This window comes from Nymphalis io, chromosome 1, assembly GCF_905147045.1.
Source record: "Nymphalis io chromosome 1, ilAglIoxx1.1, whole genome shotgun sequence".
Classification (NCBI taxonomy): domain Eukaryota; kingdom Metazoa; phylum Arthropoda; class Insecta; order Lepidoptera; family Nymphalidae; genus Nymphalis; species Nymphalis io.
The window spans coordinates 11,271,798-11,299,536 of record NC_065888.1 but is presented as its reverse complement, the minus strand read 5'-3'; the positions used below and the strand labels follow the sequence as shown (position 1 = coordinate 11,299,536).

Genomic DNA, 27,739 nt, shown 5'->3' with positions numbered 1-27,739 from the left:
AATTCTTTATACATGTATTTTCGTATTCTTCTTTGAGTTTTTAGTGGATAAAATAATATTTGTGCATTTTTATATAAAGCGAAATGTTTTTAAGAGATGTAGTTTCTAGTTAAATAAATTGGTGCTCATTAAAATTACACATAAATTGCAAAAAATCTAACCTATTTTTTGTTGTCATTTGATAAGTTTATTATTTTGTTATAGGTAGTGTATTTTTTAATACTTTCTTTAAATTCGTTTTATGTGTGATGACCAATTGCAATTAAAGGTAAACGTTGTTAATGTTTTTCATAAATATTATTATGTTGTATGTTATTTAAACAGTTTCTATGTTATTTAGATTGTTTGTTATTTTAATGTAGTGAGAATTTCAATCTAAATTTTTTTATTTAAATTTATTTATTTTGATTAATTCTTTTCAGGTCTAAGGCTGTAAGATAAGAGTATCAAATGGAATACATATTTTAAAAACCATGTTTGTTTCCCATGAAAATACAAATTCTAGCAAGAAAAAATTTCAAAAGCCAAATATTTTGCGCAAAAGGTCTAACTTATTAAATAGGACATCAAATGTGAGAACTTCTAATAAAACTGCAACTTATGAATCTCCAGATGTTCAATCGCTTCTAACCACATCTTTTATAAATGATCAAAAAAATAGTGACATAAACATTAAGGTACCAGGATGTAAAAATAACAAAACATTTGTGCCTATCAAGCATTCTGTTCAGAAATCGAAAGTTGACAATAATATAATTAAAGTGGAATTAGATGCTGCTTCTATAAATCAAGCAAATGTTGAAACAAAGAATATGATTTATTATGGAAACAGTCCTTCTAGTAGTGAGTATGATAGAAATAAATATTTTGTAAAATATATATAATACCATAAAGATCATATGGCTTAAAAAAATATTTGGGATGCAAGTGTGCTTGTGTGTGTGTCTACAAAAAAATTATACTATTTATACAAATTTATACTTGCTATATTTATAATGCAAAGTTAAGTTTGTTTGCTTGCTACACTCTCGCATCTTAAGTACTGAACCGGTCATCATTAATTTTGCAAACACATTGTTGGGCGTACAGAAGAGGTCATAAAATAACTAATCCCCCTCACAGCTCACTTTAAAGCAGAAATAGTATTAGGAAAGTGAGTGTGTTACAAAAAAATCTAATTAAAATAATATACTCTTAAATAAATATTTTCAAAATATAGGCCTAGTAAAATTTCATATATGTCTATAATTTGGCTGTGATTGTTAATGTCTTTTGTATGTTTATGTTTTATTTTTAGATAATGAGGAGAATCAACACCAAACTTCTATAAGTGTGGAGTCATTGCTAATGGGTGAAGTAGTCAGACAGGTACCTATGTTTATTAAACTTGTACTGAAGTTATAAAGAAAATAATTTTGTACCTTTTTTAAAGTAGATGATCTGGAAGATTTATACAATCAAGTAATTACAAAATGTAAAAACAATCTAAAGACTTCATCTTGATGAAGACTATAATCCTTTACTATATAGAATTATTATAGAAAGTATTTTATTATGAGCTTGCTAACTTTTTAATAATATTGTTATTGATTAAAAAGGAACTGCTTAGCAAATACATATTTAGCTTAGTACCAACTTCTAACAGATCTGTGGGGTACCTAGCACATATAATATTGTTCAATTTCATTTAATGTGTATTTTCCTTCACACATTTTAACCACTAGGCCATCTCGGCATCTATTAGTAAATGAGTACACTGAAAATTTTACATTATTTTAAACGAAATTAGATGACATTCAAAAAGTTTTATTCACATTTTTTTCCTATCTCTTTGTAATTCAGTTTATTTTATTCCTTTTTAGTACCTATTTTATTTTTTACTTGATGTTTTTTTAAGTTGGCTTAATATATTTCTTGAAATAGGTTATTGTAGATCAGAAACATAACTAATATTTGTTAATTATATCTTTATCATATAAATATATTCTTAATTCAGGTGTACAAAAGGACACTGGCAGTGTATATTTATATAATTTAAACCACTAACACCACCAATGCAATGTCAATATTGGGATCTAAGATTTTATGTCTATTGTGCCTGTAATTAGACTGGGTCACTATTTAAATTGGAATACAGCAATGGCTGTTTGGCAGTAGAGTAACTGGGGAGTGGGTTTTTTCTATTTAAAGGGGCTTGTATAAAGCCCGTGGGGCTTGGTGCGCTAGGGCTGAATATTTTATTTGTATTTTTTTTTGTTTAAACTATGTTAGTTACATGAAAAATAAATATGGTGTTAAAATAGTAACAATAATTAGATTAACAAGTCCCTATAGAGTTAAAGTGAATAAATGTAAACAAGATGTTTTTGACCCATCTTTTCATGAATTTTCATCCCTTATATGTAATATGTATGTTTCTATGCAATGATCACATGTCAGATAATAAATTAATTGTACTAACGTTTCCGAATTTATCAGATAATATTATATTTTATAGAATATCCCTATATCAGAAAGTGATCTCCAGCAGAATAAAGAAATAGAAAATCAGAATAAACCGAAATGGTGTTTAGATTTTACTCAAGACTCGCAGAAGATTATAATTGAACATTGTAAGTATTTTAAAACAGTAATCATTTGATGTTATCATATCTATTCTAACAAAAATCAATGGAGAAACTGAAAATATATTTGTAATTCATTTTAATTTTAGACGATGGATCCCAATTTGAAGGTTTATATCTGGATCAAAAATCGGACATTGTCAGCACAATGGTTCCCTTAGCTGCCGTCTCGTCTTTACGTCAAGATCCGCAGATAGTGCAAGACGAAAACTATACCCCTATACCTTCATTGACAAGTTTAGCCAGCGTGCCGTCTTTAGATGATTTCTCCAAAGCTGTTTCATGTGAGGATTTTAACTCTGTGGTCACTATTCAGAATGCATCTACAATGCCATCTACAGATCAAGACCTGAATAACGTTGATAATTTTCCATCCATGACCACTATACAAAAGATTTCAATGGAGCAGTTAATTACTGCACCAGTCAGATTTAAGGTGATTTATTTAAGTTTTTACCACTATGACCTTTTACAATCTAAGATGAAGTACATATAAACAGATGTCAAATGTATATATTTCATACGATTTTATAATAGCTCTACTATATTCATTCAGTAATTACGTCATCAGATTACTTCAGTCTTTGAGGTCTACTTACCCAAATTTTTAATCATGTTTTGCTTGCTGCTTCAGTTCCTACATAGATTCATCAATATACAATCAAGTAGTCTGTTGTGTATTTGTGATTTCTTCTGTATCTATATAATTTGACCTTTTTTATAAATTAATTATACTGTAAATACCCTAATTTTGCCTCATTTTTAATGCCTGGTCTAGTGGCTTGACATAAGGCCGCAGATCCCGAAGTCCTGGGTTCAAACCCCAGGTCGGGGCGATTGGGATTTTCTATCGAAAAAAAATCAGTAGCAAACCATAGTCTGGAAATTGGAGAGGGAGGGAGACCCTTGAGACTGGCCGCCGTGGCCGAAATTGTTCAGGAGGACATCATCATCACTCTAATTTTGTTTTAGTGTGAGATGCCAAATTGTAATAAGGAGTTCATGAGTGAGCAAAAGTTAAGGAAACATATGAATTCACACAACAAAGATAGCATCACAAAACCTCCGAGACAGACGACGGTGGAGTGCCCCGTTAAGAGGATTCATGAAAATGGACTGGAGGAGCCATGTGGAAGGATATTTCATGTTAGAGATGAACTTGCAAAACATTTAAATGAAGAGCATACTATAGAAGAAGCTGTTTATAGGTAAAATAATCATTATAAAATGTCTCTGGAAACACAGGGGCATTCAAAATATGAACTTATTAACACTATTTAAAGTTTGTGTCTCATTAAAAATTTTTCTCGCTAGTTTGAGAAAGCTTAATCAATATGGTATAATGAATATACCAAATCTAATATACTAGTATAAATCCAATACATTAATTTATAAATAGTTAGTCAGTTTCAGAAAACTGAAATAATTGCCGTATATACGACGACGGTCGACGTAATACGAACTCGCATGTTTTATTTTTTTATCATTAATCTGGTAAATTACTATGTGTAGATGTTTGGAATGCAGTCGACGGTTCTTCTGGGCGTCGGGCCTGCGCGCGCACGCGCGTGCTCACGCCGTGCGCACGGGGCGCGCCGTGCTCGCGTGTCCGTGGCCGGGCTGCGCGCGCGTGTTCCGCCAGCCCTGCCGCCTGCGCGAGCACGCGCGCGCCCACACCGGCGACAAGCCCTACCCGTGCAGCTACCCGGTAAATCGAACGCTCAATTAATATACTACTATAAATGTATAAGCGTACATAAGAGGCTGAGATGGTGCTAAAGCGTCGCTCCCGTGTAGAACTGCGGCTGGTCGTTCCGCACGGCCAGCAAGCTGATGCGGCACGCGCGGCGCCACACGGGCGAGCGGCGCCACGCGTGCGCCACGTGCGGGCGCGCCTTCCTGCGGCGCGAGCACCTGCGCGACCACGCCGCGCGCCACCACGCGCCGCACGCGCGCCGCCTGCACGCCTGTCCGCACGCAGGTACGCACGACCTTACTGCGTCGTTGGGATTTTCGTTTTTTCAGTCATACGAGGGTAGCTACCACATTTTACAAAACAAAGCTATACTTGGGATCGCTTCAGGTAATCTTTTTATATATTTCTGAATGTGGCAGTAAGTATTAACCTGTGAATGACCCACTACTGGGAAAAGACCTCTTTTCTTAAAAAGTAGATTTGGAGCTTATTCTTACGCTGCTCCAATACGGGGTTGGTGGATCTGGTAAAATTTCATGGCACTAATGCTGGTTTTTTTACGAGGCTATCGCTCACTGACAATGATTCAGTAGTGCTCGCCCGGGCTTGAACCTTCGGTTATGATTCACACAGTTTTGTATGTTGTATTTGTATATTGCATTATTTAACTCAGAATATATGACAGACTAACGATTCTAGAAAAAAAGATATAATAAATAAAAGATGAAAAATGATTCATAAATTATAAAATTATATTTGTAGATTGTGAGCAAAGCTTCACAAATATGAGTTCGCTGTATATGCACATGAAGAAGATTCATAGGAAGGAGCAAAACAATACTCCTGAAACTCTAAATAAGATTGAAAATCAAGAATTACCAAAAGCGCCTTCAGAAAATTTATTTATGGTAAGTTGAATTTTTTTTTTAAAGTAGAACTGTAAAATTTATAACCTTTTCCGACCATCGGAGGAGTAAAGACAAATACTCAACTTTAACGTCGAATTGACGCGGTCGAAATCTGAAATAATCTGTGGTAGTTGTAAAATGGATATAAATAGTTAAGTGGAATAGTGTAAAAAATATATGAACTGTAATATCATGAACTGTTGTAGTGTCAGTACATACATACATACACACAGTAGAGTTATTAGCAAATCGCTTGGATTACGTAAATCTAAGGTTCTCATCAGATATTCTACCGCAAAACAGTAGTACTTGGTATTGTTGTGTTTCGGTTTGAAGGGTGAGTGAGCCAGTGTAATTACAGGCACAAGGGACATAATATCTCAAGGTTGGTGGCGCATTGGTGATGTGACCGATGGTTGACGTTTCTTACAATGCCAATGTCTATGGGCGTTGGTGACCACTTACCATCAGGTGGCCCATATGCTCGTCCGCCTTCCTATTCTATAAAAAAAAATGTTAATCTTTACTCTTTCTTCGATTGTAATGGGGTAAATATAATATCTATCGTTTACACTTGAAATTGTGCATGAAATATCGTAGAATAAAGTGTACCCTAGTTTGTTGTTATTTTTTTTATAATGGTTTGATATATGTTTTACTTTTTTTCAACAATTTGGTGTTCTATTTTTGAATCATATATTGATCAACAAATATAGATAATAGACATAGGCGTTTAAACGTGAGAAAGACATGTCCAAATTTTTCAAATTAATTTAAAAATAAAAAAATTAAGTTTTCGTGAGTATATTTAGATACTTGTTTTTAATAAGTTTGAAACAAACAAACAAATAAACCAATTTAAAGCATCTGAATCTATTAAATATTAATAAGATGGCGTGACTTTTGCCTATGTACGAAAAATAATATTTTAAAGAATTGAAATTAAAAAGAAACTCACAGTACAATTGTATATACATAAAAATACGTGTGTGTAAAACACTCCGTTTTGATTTACACGAAATGCTATTTTCTTTATTACGACTATCTGCACGTAATAGTATCTTTTGAAGTGTTTTAAAAATATTTGTTCTGGTAACCGGGGCAGTGATATTAAAATAATGTAACATATGTAATGCTGATATTAAAGTTAGTTTCTATTGGACAGGTCAGTTTATTAGAACCAAATTCACTCGAATCCGTCGAAGAAGTGGGCGATACAAGCGCAGCCGCCGTCGGCGAGGACGGTCACGCGGCGCGCACGCACTGCACGTGGCCGCTGGCGCGCGCAGAGCACTACCGGCACGCGCTGGACGACGACGGACAGGTTAGTCTTCGATCGTGATAGATGATCGTGGGTTCAAACCCGGGCAAGCACCACTGAATTTTCACGTGCTTAATTTGTGATTATAATTCATCTCGTGCTTTACGGTGAAAGAAAACATCGTGAGGAAACCTGCATGTGTCACTTTCACTGAATTTCACTGAAAATCTGCCACATGTGTATTCTACCAAACCGCATTGAAGGAGAGGAGGCCTTTGAATGTCCCACTGCTGGGCTTTAGCCCAGGCTGTTACGGTTGGTGTTACGTTTATGTTTAACTCTTGCTCTGTGCCATGCTTAGCAATTGACCAGGCAGATATTTTCTGGTAGAGATTTATATAAGTCCGCCTGGGTAGATGTGGTACCTATGTATTCTATCGTAAAACAGCAATAATTAGTATTGTCGTGTTCCAGTTTGAATAGTGTGTGAGCCACAAGTGACATACCATCTTAGTTCCCAAGGTTGGTGGCACATTGGTGGTGGTTAATATTTCTTATAGACTTTTTTTACGTCTGTCGGTAGTGGTGACCACTTTTCATTGAGTGATCGTTTACATGTCAGCATACCCATTTTAATAAAAAAGATATGCTTAGTATTGCTGTGTTCTGATTTCTAAGACAAATATCACTGCAATTACTTATAATATTAGTCACCATGTTTGACATGACTCGTTAACAATATGTCAAAGATGTTTATATTTCTAAAAATGTTAATATTATTAAGCAAAGACGTTTAAAGAATGTTCTAAAGGAAAACACTAGATCTTTCTCTCACTCTCGCGCAGACATAACGCCACTAATACATTAAATGTTAAGTACCTTTTCGCTTAAATAATAAATTATATAAATTTGTAATTTGTCCGGTTACAGGTTGAGCAATCCGAAGGCTCCGAAAGTAACATATACACAGTGAGAAGTGACTTGTTCCTTCACGGGAACGTTTTGCACAACGAAGACAGCGAGTGAGTATCAGCTAATGTTAAAAATGATTAATTCAAAACATAGTTTGTGATTGTTTTGAATCGTATCGTCCCAACCAATACTTTTAGTGAAATTCAGTTGCAAGATTTGACTCACATTTGAGGTGTTTATCATCGTATCGATACTCTGATACTACTCAGTCTTAAATATTGATTATCTTATAAAATGGAAATGTAAAAACACAATCGGCACCAGTGACCCGTGCTAGTATCACGTATCCCCCCCAGGCCGATGTCGGGCTGCGTGCGCGCGGACGCGACCGCGCTGGACGCGGAGCTGCTGCTGGACGCGCCCTCCGTGCACCTCGACCAGGTACCGCTCGCACTTTGTGTTATATCATAGAACACATTTATTATTATTTGTTTAATGATAATATAATAATATACGGGGATTTTTTTTACACACGGCCATCTGATCCCAAATTAAGCAGAGCTTGTGCCATGGAAACCAGACAACTGATATACTACATATCCTACTTTTCTTTTGTAAATACATACTTATATAGATAATTACACCCAGACTCAGGACAAACAGACCTGTTCATGCACACAAATGTCTGTCCTGGGTGGGAATCGAACCCAAAACCTTCGGCGTGAAAAGCAGGTATCTACCAACCACGCCAAAAATTAATAAAAATACTTTGTGGCGTGACTTTATAACTTGTCTTAAATTTGATCGAATAATTAATTTTTAATCTTTAAGATGAGCCTTGTGTTTCAGGAGGAACTGTACACGGATGCTGTCGACGAGTCTTCGTTCAGAGTGTTTCTTCTTAGCGGTGAGGAACTTGCATAATCGTCTATTTAGAACCTTTCAACGACATCGTTTGTTTACGTGTTATATCACTTCTAGCAGTGGCGGATTTACATATTTTATATAGGTAGGCCATGTATTGTTCTCCTAAAGAAACAGAATAGGGTATATTACGTTTATTATCGAAGTTAGAAATGTAAACGAAAAATGTTTGCTTAAAACCTCTTTCGGTTATTCCTAAATAAATTATTTAAATTAAATTCGCCGCTGACTTTTAGAGATAACTGATAATATAATAACATGTAATATAACTTCTCTTATATAACTTCACTATCAATGAGACACAATATAAAACGTGATCACGACTGAAATTCCTTCATTTTAAGTTACAAATAACGTTTAATTTAGTTTATACAATTTTTTCTAAACCTTCATATTATATTTTAATAAGATATATAAGCGATATTCATAAAACGTGAAAAACTTCATACTATATAAATGAAGTCATACGTATACCTTAGATGTTTAGAAATTACTTTAAACGATGTATTTAAAGGTCCAAATCCGTATTGAACTTTTTAAATAATCATGTGTAATAGCACTAAACGGTCTGATTTATGAATATTGTTTAGCGGACGTCTAGTTAAACACAGATTTTTCTCTTTCTGTCATCATTGATGTGACATTTGAAAGAAGAAGATGCAGCATTGTTTCATTAGTCAACTCCTAAATAACATTTATTGGTAAAGCCGAAATTGATAAACTTTCGTTCAAATATGTGTTTAATGTAATGGTATCACAATATAATAATACATTATAGTATGCTAGATATCTTCTAAACGCCAAATAGAATTTGCCGCAGGGTTACCATTTTAATAAAAAAACACATTTTTGAGTGACATTTGTTATTAACGTTTGTCAAATTATCATCACACTAATATTAATTGAATGATTAATTATATACATTGTAGTCTCTTGTTGACTGCGATTATAATTTCTACAGATTATGATAAATAAAATTAATGATTATTTCTTAAACCTTAGGCAAGATTTTAGGGCACTAATTCTGCATATAAAGTTATGTTGTATAAAATTTATGTAATTGTTAAAAACAATTGCAAAAGCGTACACAACTATTAATTTGATATTATTAGAAATGTTTTTTTTTTTATAGTGATTAGTTGTAGTACTAAGTTTGGGAAATTTTAATTTGAAATGCAATAAGTTTATACGTGAAAATTATACGAACCTACGGTACAAATATCTGTGCATATACGAAATTAATTAATAATTAAATTTAGGGTGCAATAAATTTGTTTTTGTTGTTGATTTTAGGCCATTTTTAAAATTTGATTGTCTCAATTTTTGATCGTCAAATAATATAAGTTATTGATAATAAAAAATAAAATGTTTAATATTTACATATTGAAAAATAAACACTGTTTTCATTTATATGATATATTAAAATAGATCATATAAACGTGTTATTTTTACTTTCGACTGCTTATATTATGTAAGTTAAAAATATCACACTTGCTCGAGGACGATGAGAGTAATTGATCTCTACATGCCTTCTAAATTAATCTTTATGTATATTTCTATAATAGCATAATTTTGTAATGTTTGTGATACCGATTTTTGATATATATAATGTACAATATGTTACTAAGGTAAGTTTTTAGGTTAGGACTGTAGGTTAAGGTGATTGTTATCAGTTTGGATAGTTTTAACTGACATGACAATCTATTGTTTTTTTTAATACGACTATTTGAATTATCAACATTCCGGAAGTACGCAACACTTAATCGTAATACTTTTTACATGACTGCCTAAAAACAGTGTAATGTTTTCAGGTTTCATGTATGCATATAGTTATGCCTTATAATATTTGGATATATGGAGTATCGTTGGAATCCATATATCATCCCGAGTGATACTGACTATAAATTAATTAATTCTTTCAGTCTTGTTTTGCCTTCTCGGTTTTTTCTTTAGGTAAAAAATAGTTTTTACTTGAGAGCTAATAATGTAAGTATGGTCATGTTTTTTTAATGTGAGCCCTATTTGAACGCGATGGGAGTAAAAAGGTATTACTGCAACATTTGATTAACATTTACTATCACAAAAAAGTTACCCTTGTTCTAGCTTGCCAGATTGTATAGAGTACAATTGTAGTTTAATCATAATTTATTTTTAAAATGAGACACACTGGCAACATTACCAAAACTATAATATAGTTGAAGAAATTAAATTTAGTGTTGTGTATCTCCGGGATACTAATATGTACATCTGAATTGGTTTTTTTTTTAAAGTTGCTTTCACGTACACAGGGTACAGCAGATAAATACAAAGTAACTTTATATAAATTACATACTACAAAATAAGTGTCACGGGATACATCGTATGCATTAGGATATACTAATAACACTGTAATGACAATTATATGTCTTTTCAAATTTTTCTATTGACATTTGACGTTAATAAAAAAGGAGACGGGCGAAAATTAGTCAAGAAGTTGCTATAACGAAATTTCGTCAATCTTTTTTTTTTCTTAGTTTAATATTTTGATGGATTACAATTGTAACAAATATTAATATATATTACTGAACTGATCTCTGTATAATTTTTTATTATCATTTATTTGTCAATTGTCATCTCATCAAACTTTGCTAAATGTATACTGTATAATCGGAATTTCTGTGTATATTAATATATTTATATAAGAATCTGCGTGTAAGTTCAAGTTACTGTTAAGAACGCGGTATGATCTTAATGACTCATTCAAAATGACTTTTATTTAAGACGATGTTTAAATGAAAAATATTTGTTTCTTTTGTCTGTGAAACAATCTACTCATTGGGCAGACATACAAGTTATTTAGTTTTCGTAATGAAAATGATATTCCTTTTAATGAAGTAGAAGTACCCTTTGTGTAACATCAGGTCAATTTTCGCTCGACTCCTTTATATTGAATACTGGCTAGTCCACTAGATTGTTGAGCCTTAACGTATGCTTAGGTTTGTCATGTTCAGCTTTAGTCAAAAACACATCCAAGGAACGAGCCAAGTAACGCCTGCTAGGATAAGTTTTATTATATAGACGAAAATTTAGTTTAAAATTATATTGTAAATAAGAAATTATATTTTTGGATATACAAACATATGGTGAGATGCTTATTTTTTGAGACTGTTGTCCAAAATCAACTTTTTGTTAAAATTTATTATTATCTAAAGTTACGTCTGCAGCTCCTTACTTGTTGTTATTAAAATATTCGAAAGCAAGATATCGATTGCTCGTATTTTATATTTTATTATTATAAAATAGTCAAGGTTTAGTCAATGGTCATAGACAAAAAAATTTATTTCATAAAATTACAGAAAGTGCATGTAAAAGTTTATTGTTCATTAACTGAATTAAAGAAATAATAAAACAAATAGATACCTCAAATAAGGAGCTATAAATGAAATTCTAAATTATATTAATTGGTAAATAAGTTTTTATTTTAGTTGTTGATGTATATTTGTTTATGTAATATGGATAATGTAATCACATTTTTGCACAGAACAGACTCGCTAAGTCAATCTTAAAATAATCACATATCATATTTAGTTTTGTTATTAATTATATTATAATTGGTTGCTTCGTGTTTATTCAGATATTGCTATATTATAGGAAATAAATGTTTTGAATAAAAACGTGTTTTATTGATTTCATATGAATTTTTCTAATAAAAAAACTTAGTTATAATAAAATAGAACCAGCTCAATGATAGTATTATAAAACTAATGTCTAAATATTTACATAGGGAAACTTTAAATGTATACATTAATATACAGGAGTTTCAGTGATTTTTACCTTACATCAAATTTTCAAGTATTGAAAATCGAACAAAGGATCGCTTTTCATGACAATATATGTATATAGGTTTATAATTCTGTCGATTATATTTTACACAATCTATAAAGTAAATTACCTTGACGTGAATAAAAGCACTAAAATACTTGATATTCTTTTTAATCTCACACATTAAAGAGTGTGATTAGACAGCTATATTTTTTATCATCATCTTTCGGTCAACCGTAGTCCACTGCTGGACGGACGTCCCTTGGTGCTCCAAGGCTCCCACGTTCCCGCATCTAGTTGGTTTCCACTGTCTTCATTGTCGCTTCTTTGTTAATCTAATTTATTTTTATTATTATACATTGTAATCATCTTGCGGTGGATTTGTCGATCCGTGAATTTTATTTTAGACTTGTCTGCTCCAGCGTCTGTCGGCGGTTCGTCATACCAGCCCTCTGCCACTTAATAGTATAACTATATAGGTAACTTCAGATAATATCATAAAAATATTTTGTCATATAAGAATATTTATAATACTGTTAAATATTTACATTAGAGAATGTGTAGAACAAAATCGACACTTATATTTTTATTTGACAAGTTAATAATAACTTTTGAAATAAAATTATTTCATCTATGAGTAATGCTAGAATGTTTTTTTATTTACATTGTGAAGGTGAACTGAGACTAATGATTGATAAATGAGAACGTGTATCTTGTGTAAAATCGAATACATTATTTCGAGTAAATAAGTTTATGCTGCGAACATTGTTACATTGTTACATACAACATTGTTTAATATTTAACATTTCATAGAATAATAAAAATTTTGTGCACGAGCCCAGGATTAATATGGATACGATTTTTGCACAGTTGTCTTTTAAGTATATGCAGTTAAAATCCGATTATTCGCTTAATAAAGTCTCGCAGTCTAAATTCTGGAAAAAAAAATCCGATTCGGGTCGCCAATCAACTCAACAATAATATACACTAAAATTGGAATATACACAATAATTTTATGAACCTACACCTTTCTCTTTTCGCTTATCTGTCTTTTTTCCTTTTTTATTATAATTTCAATACTTCTTTAGGTAAAAAGGAAAAATCCGCTTGCGTTAAATTGTCAGTTTATTTAATTTAAAAAGTAGGTAAGAATCTACACAAGGGTTTTTTCTTAATAATTATGCTTACAATACATACCTACAATATCATAATTTTCGCATTATTGATATATAGAAATAATAATAAGAATGGCATTTAAACAAAAATGTCATGTATTTATCATCAAGTACACCAGGAGTTGTGAAACGTGTAATAATCAACAATTATTGCTCAAGGCGGATGTAAAACGTTCGAACCTTATAATGGACATTTGTGAGAGTAGACATTGATGTTGACGACTCATGGCAGTAATATTTGTTAAGTTCTGAGTCAGTCTTTTTAACTTCAGTCTTATAATTTAGCTATAGAATAAAATATGTTAAAAAATCAACGCTACTTACTAAAATTGCGGGACAAATTATAAAAAAAAATTATGTCTTTTTTTTTCACGTGTCAAATACATCTTTATTGTTCAAGGATACGTACGAGCAATTACATGAAAAGTAAAAAATTAAATGCTCTCCAGACAGATTTTGGTAAAAAAAACTACACAGATTTTAATGTTTTAGCCGGGAACCGTCGATAACCTATTATCCGTTATCCTACATAGACGTACATATTAATAAAACAATTGTAAAAACATTTTACATATTTCGCTTTGCAAAGTTAAAATATATGTTCGATGTTATTAATTTTGCGTGACATATTTACATATAGTAACTAAAAATATTTTTACCTATATATTTTATCTCGTTATCATAAAGAAACTGTGATATGATCGTTATCGTAGTAAGTATATTAAATCTTACACACGCTCAGCCTAGTAGGTTTACTCTGTAAGAGTTCGTTTTTTCTCGCTATGATAGTCTCCATGATATGTAATTTTGATGCGTGTGTCCTTATATTGTTAGGTATAATTACTATAGTCATTGTCGCATATTACTTTTACGATTGTGTACTGCGGCAAGTATCGAGTTCGTTCGTATCTCGTGTTCTTCTGAGTTATTTTCGTAAAACTTGTTTTAAAAGAAGACCTACTAACATAAAAGTGAATTTAAATATTATAAATGGCCATGTTGTAAATGGTTGACATTACGAATTTAAATATCAGAATGTATTTTTTTTGAGTTAGGTACTGTTATTATGGAAATAAAATTGCCTATATCTATTTAATTTCAATAGCGAAAAGACGAAAAATTTGACTTGTATTAATTTTAACGTCTTTAAAAAAACGTCAATTTTTATTGTATATATACTTATATATGCTACTAATGTTTTTATTTTATATTTAGTGAAAAACATATTTAGCGGCCATTACAAAAAGAATAATAGAACTTCGACGTATCGATTTATATTTTACAATACCTATCTTAAATTGCGTAAATTATATTTAAGTACTCTTAACAATGACAATCGCAATGTCATACAATCCCAGTTGCCGAGTGCCTGTCGGGAGGCGTCAGCGGGAGACTCAGGCTCGTAGTCCGAATGAGTGATGTGGATAACTTGTCTCGGCATACACTTAAACCCCATAATGCCGTGTACAGGCTAATAAGGCCAGCCGCCGATACCGCGACTATCACCCCAGCACGTTCTGCTTGCCTCCAATCTAAAACCTCGTAGATGAAAGGGTTACCCATGCTAGAAATAAAAAAAAAACAAATTAGCTTTTAGTTAGTCCTGACAGCGTGGTGGTCAATCTTTAGAAAGACCAAAACACGGGACCAAGCAACTACTCGGAAACAAATTTATAGTGCACAAAAACAAGTGCACTCTCTACTCTTTTTCATAACCAGATGACATTAAATCCGAGGCAACCGAAAATAATTAAGTGGAAGGCAAGGAGTTTACTTGCCTTCTGAAGCACGGTGTATACATTGGCAATCTTGAAATAGCAGGGGCTATTTAGTATTTTTTAATAAAAACCTGAAAGTTAAAACCGACAACTCGGGATCTCCACCATTTAAAGCAACCCATTAAAGCAACTAAGTATTTATTTGTTTGAATAGAGTTTTAACAGTATTTTTTTCAGTAAATCAACGATTGTTACACTACATTGTTTAACGTACCTATGGATATAAGTGTGATATCGTCGATAGCTAAGTCAGATAAGCCTTAGGATAACTGTCTACTGATTACCTGTATTTGTATACTATAAAATTTATAGGTGTTTATTTGTAAAACTATCGTAAATATTTGTAATAAATTACACTTCTTTGTTGTAACCATGAGTCGCAATTTTAAGCAATATAATACAGTTTATTATACGAATTATCATTACCGTTATTTTATAACACTATTAAGTAATTATTATTATTTTTCGATTGTCTTTAGGCATTTATTCGGGTCGCCGGTATTTCTTTATAAATGTCCAAGAAAAACAAGTTCAGAAGGGTGCCAGTCTCTGTCAAATGCCAACCGAGTTGGTTATCCGCGAAATACACTATTTTATCTTTAAATCTTGACACAATATTATTCTGCCCGTAACTAGTATGTACTTGTTACCTCTCACTTTTATAAAAATGTATAGTAAATATTTATTTAGTTAATTATTAAAATTTGTAGTTAAACTTTTTCGACTTTTTATACTTAATATGTTAAACTATGTGTTACGTAAGTAAACACCGATATTGTTGGTGACAATATTCACCAACATCCGCTAAGACTAATTATATAAGATCGAAAAGCTGAAAAATATTATGTATATTTATTTAAATTTAAATTAATATGCGAGCTTTTAACGCTAATACGTAAATACCAACTACGTAATAATGACGAGCCGAATTTGGGTTTTATCGATTACAAATAATGCGGTAGAAATTAGTGAAATGTTCGGTATACCAGCTGACCATTGGACAACATGAATATTTAGTACAATTCTACTACGTAAGAGGTTTACTACGGTTATCATTCATCTGATTGCTACACCATTATACTGTTATTTATGTTAACTAGGTATATTAAAATAAAATAAAAAAACTAAAAGAATAGATACATTTGCGCAACCAACGGCTATTTTAGATAAATCATTATATTCAATACTACAAACCTGTCAGTACCTCCGGCTACATAGTAGATGGCGGAGAAGATAGCATACCACAACCCTATACCAAGAGGTTGGTAAACGTGCACGAAGCGGAGCGGAGTACGTGACATAGCCACCTCGACAAAGGCCACACAAGAATTGAAACCGTGGGTCGCTACGTCCAACCAGAACTGAGAAGGAGTTTGTTCCGCTTTAATTTCTGAAATATTGCAATCATTATGAATTCTTATCCTGAAGCTTATCATTTAATCATCTACTTCGTGTGAAGAGAATAGTAATAGATACCTATTTTATCTGATACCAGAAGATTTAGACCTACAGCCAATAAAATGTACCAACCAGTAATCTTAATATTTAAATGATGATTATGCTTGGAAATAGGAACTATTTAATGTGCCGTTTACAGTGTTTAAGAAATAATCGATTTTTCATTGTATTTTTCATATCTTTTGTCTCATATTTATGGTTCTCTGTAAGAAGAGATTATTATTTTTATGTGAAATCTTATTATAGGAACGAATACCTTTTACAAGGAAAAATGCGTAGATGGAAACTTGGTATTATAGGTTTACCTTTTCGTTTTGTGATTAAACATTGATTGTCGCTGATTCTCTCAAAATGGTCCTATCAATCAATCAATCAATCAACAGCCAATCGTTGTTCACTGCTGAACATAGGCCTCTCCCAAGGTGCGCCAAAGCTCCCTGTCCTCCGCCTTCCGCATCCAGTTGGTGCCCGCCACCTTCTTAAGGTCGTCGGTCCACCTGGCTGGAGGGCGCCCCACGCTGCGCTTGCCGATTCGCGGTCTCCACTCTAGGACTCGTCTGCTCCAACGGCCATCGGTCCTACGACATACGTGACCAGCCCACTGCCACTTCAGCCTGCTAATTTTGCAAGCTATGTCGGTGACTCCGGTTCTTTTCCGGATAATCTCATTTCTGATCTTATCCTTCAAAGATACTCCGAGCATAGCTCGCTCCATAGCACGCTGAGCGACTTTGAATTTGTGGACTAGTCCCGCAGTTAGTGTCCACGTTTCGGCACCGTATGTCATGGCAGGCAAGACGCATTGGTTGAAGACTTTCGTCTTCAAACATTGCGGTATAGACGACTTGAGGACTTGACGAAGGTTGCCAAATGCTGCCCATCCCAAGTGAATTCTTCGATCGGCTTCCTTCTCGAAGTTGTTCCTACCGACTTGTATTATCTGTTCTAGGTAGGTATATTCACTAACAACTTCGAGAGGTTTCCCCTCGACGTATATCGGTCCCGGCACGACATGCCTATTGAACATGACCTTGGTCTTGTCCAAGTTCATACCGAGACCGACACAACGGGAAGACTCGCCTAGGCTACGCAGCATTTCGGTGAGTTGTTCCAGCGACTCTGCTATGATGACGATATCGTCGGCAAATCGAAGGTGTGAGATGTACTCGCCGTTTACATTGACTCCATACCTAGTCCAATCCAGCGTTTTGAAAACGTCTTCCAACGCGTTGGTGAACAGTTTCGGGGATATTACATCCCCCTGTCTCACCCCTCTGCGCAGTTGGATCGCCTTCGTCTTACAGTCCTGGATGTGGACAGTCATTGTAGCGGCGTTGTACAGACATCTCAGTACCTCGATATATCTCCAATCGATATGACATCTCTGCAATGAGTCGAGCACTGCCCAGGTTTCGATGGAGTCGAAGGCTTTCTCGTAGTCCACAAATGCCATACACAGCGGCTGATTGTACTCTTCGGTCTTCTGCACAATCTGCCGAACAGTATGGATGTGGTCCACGGTGCTGTAGCCTGATCGAAAGCCGGCTTGCTCTGGGGGCTGGAACTCGTCAAGTCGTCTGGCGAGACGGTTCGTGACGACTCTTGAGAACAGCTTATACACGTGACTCAGGAGGGAGATTGGTCTGTAGTTTTTCAAGAGGGTTTTATCACCTTTCTTGAAAAACAGTACCACCTCACTCCCGCTCCACGTTTCCGGGGTCTTGCCATGTTGGATGACGGAATTAAAGAGGCTTGCTAGCTCTTTCAGGACCGGAGTCCCGCCTGCCTTAAGCAACTCTGTTGTGATTCCGTCATCTCCCAGAGCTTTGTTGTTTTTAAGCTGTTCTAGAGCCGCCCTAATCTCTCCTTGGTCAACGACCGGGAGCTCCTCGGAGTAATGGCGCATAAGAGGGGCGCGCTGGTCATCAATACTGATTCCCACGGGTTTATCCGATCTTGATGAGAACAACTGCCCATAAAACCTCTCTACTTCTCCGACAATCTCAGGCCTAGAGGTAACGACCCCACCATTTTCAGTTTTAAGTTTTGTCAGACGCGGCCTCCCAAATATGCGAGCGAACACTTTCGATCCCCGATTTTGCTCAATCGCAGCCTTGATGGCAGGGGTATTGGAGCGTCGGAGATCGCGTCGCGTCAGCGTTTTTATTATTCGATTTAAGGCCTTATCTGACAAAAACGATGGTAGTTCTCGTCGTTTTCTCATGAGCTCGAGTGTCTCAGCAGAGAGTTTTGGTGCGTTGTCTCTTCTCTGTGGCGGAAAACACTTGCGGGATGTGTTTTGCAGTATTTTGACCAGCGTGTCGGTTCTCTCATCAATGCTGCTTATGGTTTCCAACGCGGTGAATTGATTTTGAAGTTCCATTTGGAACTTTTCGGAGCCTTGAGCAGCTTGGAGCATGGTAGGTCGGAGAGTAGACCTCATCATTCTCGATCTTTCGGCTTTTAAGTTGATATTTAGAGTGTCTCGAACCAAGCGATGATCACTTCCGGTATTAAACCTGTTGATCACTGAAACATCTCTAAATATGTGCCTTTTATTCGAAATGATAAAGTCTATCTCGTTCCTTGTCACGTTATCGGGGCTTCGCCAGGTCCACCTCCTCTGAGGCTTCTTTTGAAAGAAGGAATTCATCAAAAAAAGCCCCTGCGCTTCGAGAAAGTTTACCAGCATTTGCCCTCTGTGATTTCTGCAGCCCAAGCCGTAAGGTCCGACTTTCGATTCACCGCTATCTTGTACTCCCACTTTAGCATTAAAGTCTCCCATAACAACATTGTAGTGGGCCTTCGAGGTGTCGTTGAGGGCCTTTGCGATGTCCTCGTACATCGCTTCGACCACATCATCAGAGCATGTCGAAGTTGGCGCATATACCTGTACGACCTTCAGGGAGTACATGTCGGAAAGTTTTAGGACAAGGTACGCTACCCGGTTCGACACACTACTGATTTCCACAATGCTGCTAATGAGATCCTTTTTGACTAGAAAACCGACACCACCCTGGGAGAGGTTATCACCTTCGCGGAAGTAGAGTAAGTTACCGGACTCTAGAGTTATCGTGTCCTCCCCCTGTCTTCGGACTTCAGATAACCCCAGTATATGCCAGTTTATATGACTTAACTCTACTTTTAATTCGGCGAGGTGATGGTCCAGCCTCATCGAGCGTCCATTATACGTTGCCATGTGCAGTCGTTTTATACGGTAGCCTGCCGTGAACCGGTGATTCTTAGCACCCCCTGCCCTGCCGATACCGCGACCGCTACCTTGGTCGGGCCTAGCGGCTTGCCGGTAACTGGGGGCCTTTTTTTGGGCGCATCTGCCATTAAGGGAGGGGTTTGCCCTTACTCGCCGCGCTGGGCAGGCGTGTTGGCGAGCGCAGTAGGGGGGTAAGATGTTTATGGGAGGGGGGACGCTGCTGCCCATCCCCCCTTTTCCCCGTCCCTCAGTCGCCTCTTACGACACCCACGGGATGAGATTGGGGGAGTACTATTCTAAGCCGGTATTACACGGCAAAATGGTCCTATATGTGTATATAATTATTTATATTTATTTGTGATGTTAATGTTAAATATGTTGTGATGTAACATTAAGTATGCTTGCTTCATTAAATACATCTCAGTCTCGCACTCCAAGATTATATACCAGACCAGTTATGTATATACATTTTACTGGTGGTAGAGCTTTGTGCAAGCTCGTCTGGGTAGGTACTACCCACTCACTACAGATATTCTACCGCAAAACAGCAGTACTTGGTATTGTTGTGTTCCGGTTTGAAGGGCGCATTGGTGATGTAAGCGATGGTTCACATTTCTTACAATGCCAATGTCTAAGGGCGTTTGGTGACCACTTACCATCCGGTGGCCCATATGCTCGTCCGTCTTTCTATTCTATAAAAAAATGAGAGAAAGATTTAGGTTTATACACACCTGGAGTAAACAGTAAAATCCAATAGAGAGCGGTTATCATTATAGCTACGGACACAGTGATGTTGTAAAACAGCCAGTACATGCTCACGTACCAAGGTAAATTGCCCCCATCTGAAAACGCATTATAAAATGAATATTTAATAATAATTATAATAATCTATATGAAATTGACACGATTCTTTACACGTACAAGAAAGTGAATGGTCAAAGAATACTATTACTTTCAACAGATTCAATGACTTAGCCGTAGTAGTAATGTTATGTCATAATACGAGGCATGTGGGCCAACCACGGGCCAACTTATGACGGCAATCCGCAACGTCATTGCATAGGTAATACCGGTACGTGAAAGAAACGTCAACAAGTGTTTGCAATACATACAGCGTTCTTCGCTGGGTGTCGGGGATATAAGTTGCGTGCATTCAGTGAAATGTAAATATTGTTTCGAAATTGAATGGTTTTCCCTTTGCTATCATCTTGCCGTTAGAAGTATGTAGTCTTTCTTATATGATTTTTTATAATCATATACAAGTAAGTTAGTTTACGAATTTTATATCCTACCGCCAAACAACAATGCTCTGTGCCATAATAATTGTCGTGTTTCGGTTGGAATGATGAGTGAGCTAGTGTAATTTCGGGCACAGAGAATATTAATTGGTTTTGCGGAGCATTGACGTTGTTATGAATAGTACATATTTGTTGTGTTGTTATTTTTTTTTTTATATTATAGTTAGGCGGACCGACATATGGGCCACATGATGTTAAGTGGTCACTACCGTCCATATACATTGGCATTGTAAGAAATGTTAACCACCCCTTACATCGTAAATGCGCCACCAACCTTGGGAACTAAGATGTTATGTCATTTGTGCTTGACTAAATTTTGACTAAATTACAATTAAAAAAAAATACCACCCCGTACTTTTTTTTCAAGGACTACAAAATATTTGTAATTTTTTAAATTAATCATAGTGTGTTGTAAGTAGATTCATACGTTTGTTAAAAAAACCCTGGTTTTTTATTCAATTTAAAATAAGGAAATCTGTATGATAGCAAAAATCCCAAACGCTGTTTCGAACTTTTTCATAGTATATACTACAATCCAATTGCCAATACTCTTAAAAAAACCGATAATTTTATAGGAAACTCTCCTTCTTAGTTGATTAATCGCTTATAGGTTTTTTGTCTATCTCATTATTACAATCCTTTTAAGATTAATGCATAAATAGAATAATTGAATAATAATAAGTATTCATTTTAAAACTAGAATTTTCTTGGTATTTTATCTATTGCAAGTTATTATTATTTTTATTTATCTATTGCAAGATCCTTGGTTTTCAGGTACTTATCTAATTCCACTACATTGCCTTCATGGTGGTTTGTGTTATATTTTAAGATTATTAATTCGATGTGCTACCCAGTAACGGTATGGATTTTTATCACAATCAATCATGATTTATATGCGCCGTTTAAGCATCTTGGTATGTTCCCACAATCTGTAATATGGTTTTTTTAAAGAACAATGGATGTTATTAATTATAAGTTGAAATTGAACAAAACAACTATATTTTTTTAACTGTAACATAATAATTTAATTAATAAATTATACCTACTCGTTTGTGTGTCGTATCTCCTAAATACAACATCATTATGTATAATTTTATTTACGTCAGCAAGTTCATTTTTTTGTGATAAAATCTACATAAAATTGTAATTTTATAATAATAATTTTTAATGATTTTTAAAAAAATACAAAGTAATAGACATAAAACTATATAATGTAATGTTATTTCATTATGCGTTACTGTTATAGAAACGTAAGAAAAAAAAACTAATTAAAAATATAACTTACCAGGTAATTTCTTGCCAAGTGCAAGACATGAGACCAATAGACTACTCAGAGTCATTGATGTAACTAAAAGTAGGCCCCAGTTTGTAAGGTATATCAACCAATAGGGACTAGCTCCAGATATCAACGACCATACTAAGATTCCTCCGGTTACCATGCTCAACAGCAACCGCACCAGCAACATCGGCACTGCTGAATCTCCCCGTTGCCATGACGTTAAGTAAAAATCACTCAGCTTTTCATTTGAAGTTATCCATAAATCGGACAGCGTAATTTTTTTACCAATTCTTTTAACCATTTTTCACTATTATTCACTTGCACTTTTAAGCATTTCACGTTTTCTTAATACTGTTCACTAAATAGTAAACTTTAACGTTTCGAGCACAAGTCGATTTGATAACAGTTTCGCAACACACTGTGAAAAAGTGGGATGTCGTTGAGAATTGAAGATATTCGTTATCGATAAAGTATCATCATTATCACGAGTCAATAAAAATGATCATTCTGTCTATTCTGTCTTGAAGAATATTATTCACTGATACAATTCCCCGTCGATTGAAGTTTCGCTGATGATGAGGTTGAATCGAGTCACAAGAATAATATATAAGTAATTTTGATAAACTACATAGTTCTGTTTTGCTAAGCTACTATTAACAGTCGATTGGATGCGATGCTTATATTTAAAAAAAGAACACCGACCGGTGAGTAAACGAGCGATGATATCGCACACTGCGCGGCGCAGCGCCGCAGCCGCACTCAACGGTGTTCTTTCGTAAACTGTTCTGTTTTATGTAATACCATCAGCTGTTTTGCAGATTCAAACAGGTTTTTATGTCTCAATGTCAAGAAATAAATGCCGTAACATTGTTAGTCAATAATTGCCACCCACTTTTCGGTAAGTTAGGATTGCTAAGTCGTTGACATAAATATATAATAGAGTTATAATCCTTATTGGGTTATACCCAGGGTATACCCAGAGCTTTAACATTGATATAGTGATTACATTTTGTATTAATTCTTTTATGTAATTTGTATTTTGTATATACTACTAATAAATATATTTTTATATCGCGAAATAAATATCTATTAATTCAATGTATTTACTAAAACATATGTAATATATTTACTATAAAATATACAAGCTGGAAAATTGAAATATATAATAAGCAAAATAAAAAAATGTTTTGAGTTAGCTAATTAATGACTTTGCTCGCATTGTTTACAATTTATTGCGTAGTTTGTATCACGGCGAGTGCTCTGAGGAATTATTCTCTCTAATTCCTGTTTCCCCCTTCCTTCTTAAGTCCACGCGAGCTGGTTCTCGATGTCACCGCCTAACTGTGACATCAATTCCATCGCGAACAAAGAAATTTGGCAACTCCTTTCTTTGTCGCACTTCCAAAAAATGGAATTCCTTACCAGCTCACGTGTTCCCCTCCTCTTACAACCCGGGTTCCTTCAAACGAGGCGTGAAGAGGCATCTTGCGGGCCGGCAAGGCGAAGGCGGCTAGTGCAGAACGTTTTTCCCGTCTGTCCTGGCCGTCGTCGCGTTTGGACTCTACTACCACTTACCATCAGGTAGAGTAGAGTCATTTGCCCTCCCGACGAATATAAAAAAAAGGAGTGCTCATATCACCGTATTCATCTGATACTCTGGAATAAATGTCGTTACCTTTTAATTCAAAGATTTAAACGTTTCTAATCATTAGTTCTTATTAGCAAGCAAGCTGCCTCGTTGGATTAGTGGATAGCATACAAGCCAAATCCTGGGTCCAAATGCCGAGCGATAAATTGATAATCTGTTAGTAGAATTGGCGCCCAGGTCTACTAACAACACACGTTATTAAGTTTTTATCAAAAAAGTGTCACTAGATACCCGGAGTTTGGAAGTTGGTACTCGTGTCGCGGGAACATTAAATTGATCCTGCTCCCGAACGAATTCTATACGAATTAAAGAAAAAAAGCCTAAAGCCTATTTAATCTAAAAGACATCGCGAGTATATCAAATAGCAGTTAATATTAATTGCCAACTATGAGTGCTGAAATATACAGTTAGTAAGCATTATCGAGTATTCGATTCCGAATGTGTTAAGATTAAATTTTTTTAACATAATAAACTAACAATCTATGTCACAAATTATATAAAGTAATTATAAAAATAACAGAAATATAGTCAATACAGAATAAAATAGAGAATAGTTTGAGTGGGTCTAAACGTTTGCACGTTGATTTTCGTTATCACATACTTTACATATTATATACTCTATGAATGGTATGGTTCTCTTTTCTCGGCTCTGATACCCATTTGAATCGCCCTCCGAGAGCAATTACAAATTCTTAAGCCGCTCTGTCGTACTTAATTACACGGTAATTCTTTTATTGTGCAAGCCGACAAATTACGGAATTCACGTTTATCGTTCTGCTGAATTTATACATGATGTACAAAATGTCATTTACATAAATATTATCTATGCAACCTTTTTTTAATTTAAATATGTATGTAATTATATATAGTATACATAAATATTGTTACTATTCCATAGGCAAATTGCTTGGAAGAGATTCACTTTAATAGATAAGTAGTAATAGTATAAGTAGTCTTTATGCCGTTGCATGAAATTGTATTTTCTATTTAAGTCTTTAACTTATTACTTATAATTAAAAATTTAAAAATTGTTAAATATATTATATTACCTAACGATAATACCTACGGTTAAAAAATATTATGTTATGTAAAATTTAGATACACTTAACTTTAAATTTGAAATCGATAGTATATTTTAATTTATTTCGGTTTGTTTACAGTTTCAGTTTCAGTAGCGGGCAGCAAATGAGTACACGAATCATTAGGCTTAGTGAGCTCGTGTGGTACCCTAATATCGAGCTTTTTTGTATATCCACAGTTTTTCAAGTGGGTCAAAACTGCTTTATGGTCAATGGTTATTAATTAATTAAAAACATTTCAACATTACGTTTTATGTACAATTAGTAAAGCTTTCTTCAACTAAGTACTTACACTAAATTTATTTGACTTGAAAATGTTGTAATCGTAAAATTATTTGACAAAATAATAAAACCATTTTTAAAGATAAAATAAATAAAAAGTTAGTTTCCGAAACAATTTTGTTCGTTGTATTTGAAATATCACAAGTTAGTGAAATTTACACACAAGTATTTGTTTTACGATGACTAAGAACTACTCATATATTATTCGATGTTAATTGTCATTTATCTTTTTTACATCAAACTGCTGTATTTTGTGGGTTAGGATTTCGGAGTGCGATGTTTTCATCCACGTGAACTGTGACCGAGGGCCTGATGAGACGATCTGCAATAGCGTTCCGCGCCGCACCCAACCCAATAGCGACGAAGTGCAGACAAATAAGCATCAGCCCCGTTACTACCACAACAACAATGGCTGTTCCTGCTTCACCCCAATGTACTACGGGATATATATAAGGGTCACCCAATCTGAAAATATATTATGTTCTTTTAAAATTATATATTTAATTGTTTACATTTTTACAATGTCATAAAAATAATAGACGAGTGTCATTGCAAAGTGTAGCAAAAGCCTGACTAGCCGTATCGTTTAAAGTATGGAAACATTTATGTCTGTTCGCAGAACAATTAATCAATCTCATAATATTTTACAGACTTTTTGTTCTTAACTCTAAGTAACATTGAAGTAATTGTTAGTTACGTGCTGCAATAATTATTATAACATGAATAATGAAATGATCAGCTGCTCTAAATGCATGTGTAAACATTTGAATGGAATTTAAAACAATAATTCATATCGGATGTTCGTGATTAATCGTACAAAGGCATTGTTATGTCTCGTTATGAGGTTAGTTATTATTCTGATAGAAAAATATTCGAGTATAATATAAATAAACTTACGGATTAGTGCCGCCGGCAAGATAATAGATGATGCTGAATAACACGTAGGTGAACGCGAATGCAAACGGATGTAACAAATGTAAGAAACGGATGGGGTGAGAAGAAGTTATAAGAAGCAGGAACATTATAATCGAATTGACTCCGTGGATTGCAATATCCAAAGCAGCGTTTAGCTCCTCCAGGAAGTCCTCTGAAATGTTAAAGTTATAATATATTGATACTCTGACCGAATTTAGAACACGTTTTTTTTATTGTATGAGGCAGGCAGACTGGCAAATGAGCCACTTGATGGTAAGTGGTCACCACCGTCTAAAAACATTGGCATTGACAAATATTTACCATTCCTTACATCGCCAATGCGCCACCAACCTTGGGAACTAAGATGCTATGTCTCTTGTGTTTGTATTGACTTTGGCTTACTTAACCTTTAAACCAGAACACAACAATGTTAGGTAACAAACAGCAATTGTTTGGCAGAAGAATATATGATGAGTTAATAACTACCAAGACAGGCTTGCACAAAGCCTCGCCACCAAATCTATTAATCTTAAAAATTAGCCATCTGTACACAAATAAACATGTGCATTTAATATGTTCTGTGGCGTTGGCTTATCTCTCTTGAGATTGGTCGCCGAAATTGGTCATCATTATCATCACTAATTTATATTCTTAGTACTGATGAATATTTCTGTAATTTCTATTGTATCATGTATTAGGAATTTTAATCAATGCTTACCGCTGTAAAGTATCGTCCAGTAAAATATTGTGATGAGGAAAGCCAAAGGAACGGATACATTATGTAGAACCCAAAATGTCTTCACATACCAGGGCAAACAAAATTCAGCGCCTGTTATAAAATAAGAGCACTTTGCTTATTAATGGAAAAAATAGTGTCTTAAATTTATCATGATTCTGTACGTTATACAATTAGTTTCCCATATAAATATATAAACTTTAACTTATTATAAAAAAAAAACAAGAAAACTTACTTATTGGTCCAGAGAAGTAACAGCGTGCAGAGATTGCTGCTCCAAATCCGGTGGCAAAAACCATCATCGTGAGGCCCCAATGAGTCAGATATATGAACCAATAGCCGACAGATATGGGGTTAACTATGTAGAAAGTAATTGAAGTTATGACTATACCCAATGATGCTAGAAACAGCAGTGTCCGCCATATCAAGAGTGGTAAAGGAGACCGAGTGGATTGCCAAACACTTATATAAAAATCTGTACTTTTAGGGTGTTCTAAACTTAACATGAGCAACCGACATTCTTCTTTGAAATAGGTTTTAATGGCGCTCATTTTGAGTGATCACGCTAACACTAACGCTTGACTATGGTGTTATCGTCAGCGGATATCGTATCGCCGAATACCGGTTATCGTGTGTCACAATAGGACTATCAACGCCAAATTGTAATCTAGTTCCAACTTCTGATCCCATATCAGTTGTGTGCAATTCTTTGATTTCTCAATGAGAATTTAGGGACCAGCTGTACGATGACATC

At 34.7% G+C, this 27,739-nt stretch overlaps 3 protein-coding genes across 3 annotated transcripts; 1 reads left to right on the top strand and 2 right to left on the bottom strand.

The window, feature by feature from the left end:
• The first annotated feature begins 47 nt into the window (after positions 1 to 47).
• Positions 48 to 11,641, top strand: LOC126777605 (oocyte zinc finger protein XlCOF28-like). Its single transcript, XM_050500710.1, has 13 exons — positions 48 to 268; positions 423 to 843; positions 1,298 to 1,368; positions 2,498 to 2,612; positions 2,714 to 3,060; positions 3,597 to 3,832; positions 4,137 to 4,332; positions 4,422 to 4,605; positions 5,083 to 5,228; positions 6,394 to 6,552; positions 7,420 to 7,511; positions 7,758 to 7,842; positions 8,251 to 11,641. Exons 2-13 carry the CDS (start codon positions 474 to 476, stop codon positions 8,323 to 8,325), a joined length of 2,076 nt encoding a protein of 691 aa, XP_050356667.1. The 5' UTR covers positions 48 to 268; positions 423 to 473; the 3' UTR covers positions 8,326 to 11,641.
• A 400-nt stretch (positions 11,642 to 12,041) lies between these two features.
• LOC126778199 (protein rolling stone-like) lies at positions 12,042 to 23,118 on the bottom strand. The gene is made up of 4 exons (XM_050501702.1): positions 22,332 to 23,118; positions 20,480 to 20,590; positions 16,274 to 16,469; positions 12,042 to 14,865 (listed from the first exon to the last, which is right to left on the bottom strand). Exons 1-4 carry the CDS (start codon positions 22,624 to 22,626, stop codon positions 14,646 to 14,648), a joined length of 822 nt encoding a protein of 273 aa, XP_050357659.1. The 5' UTR covers positions 22,627 to 23,118; the 3' UTR covers positions 12,042 to 14,645.
• A 2,452-nt stretch (positions 23,119 to 25,570) lies between these two features.
• On the bottom strand, positions 25,571 to 27,536 carry LOC126781733 (protein rolling stone-like). Its single transcript, XM_050506748.1, has 4 exons — positions 27,221 to 27,536; positions 26,968 to 27,078; positions 26,232 to 26,421; positions 25,571 to 25,799 (listed from the first exon to the last, which is right to left on the bottom strand). Exons 1-4 carry the CDS (start codon positions 27,534 to 27,536, stop codon positions 25,571 to 25,573), a joined length of 846 nt encoding a protein of 281 aa, XP_050362705.1.
• Positions 27,537 to 27,739: the final 203 nt, after the last annotated feature.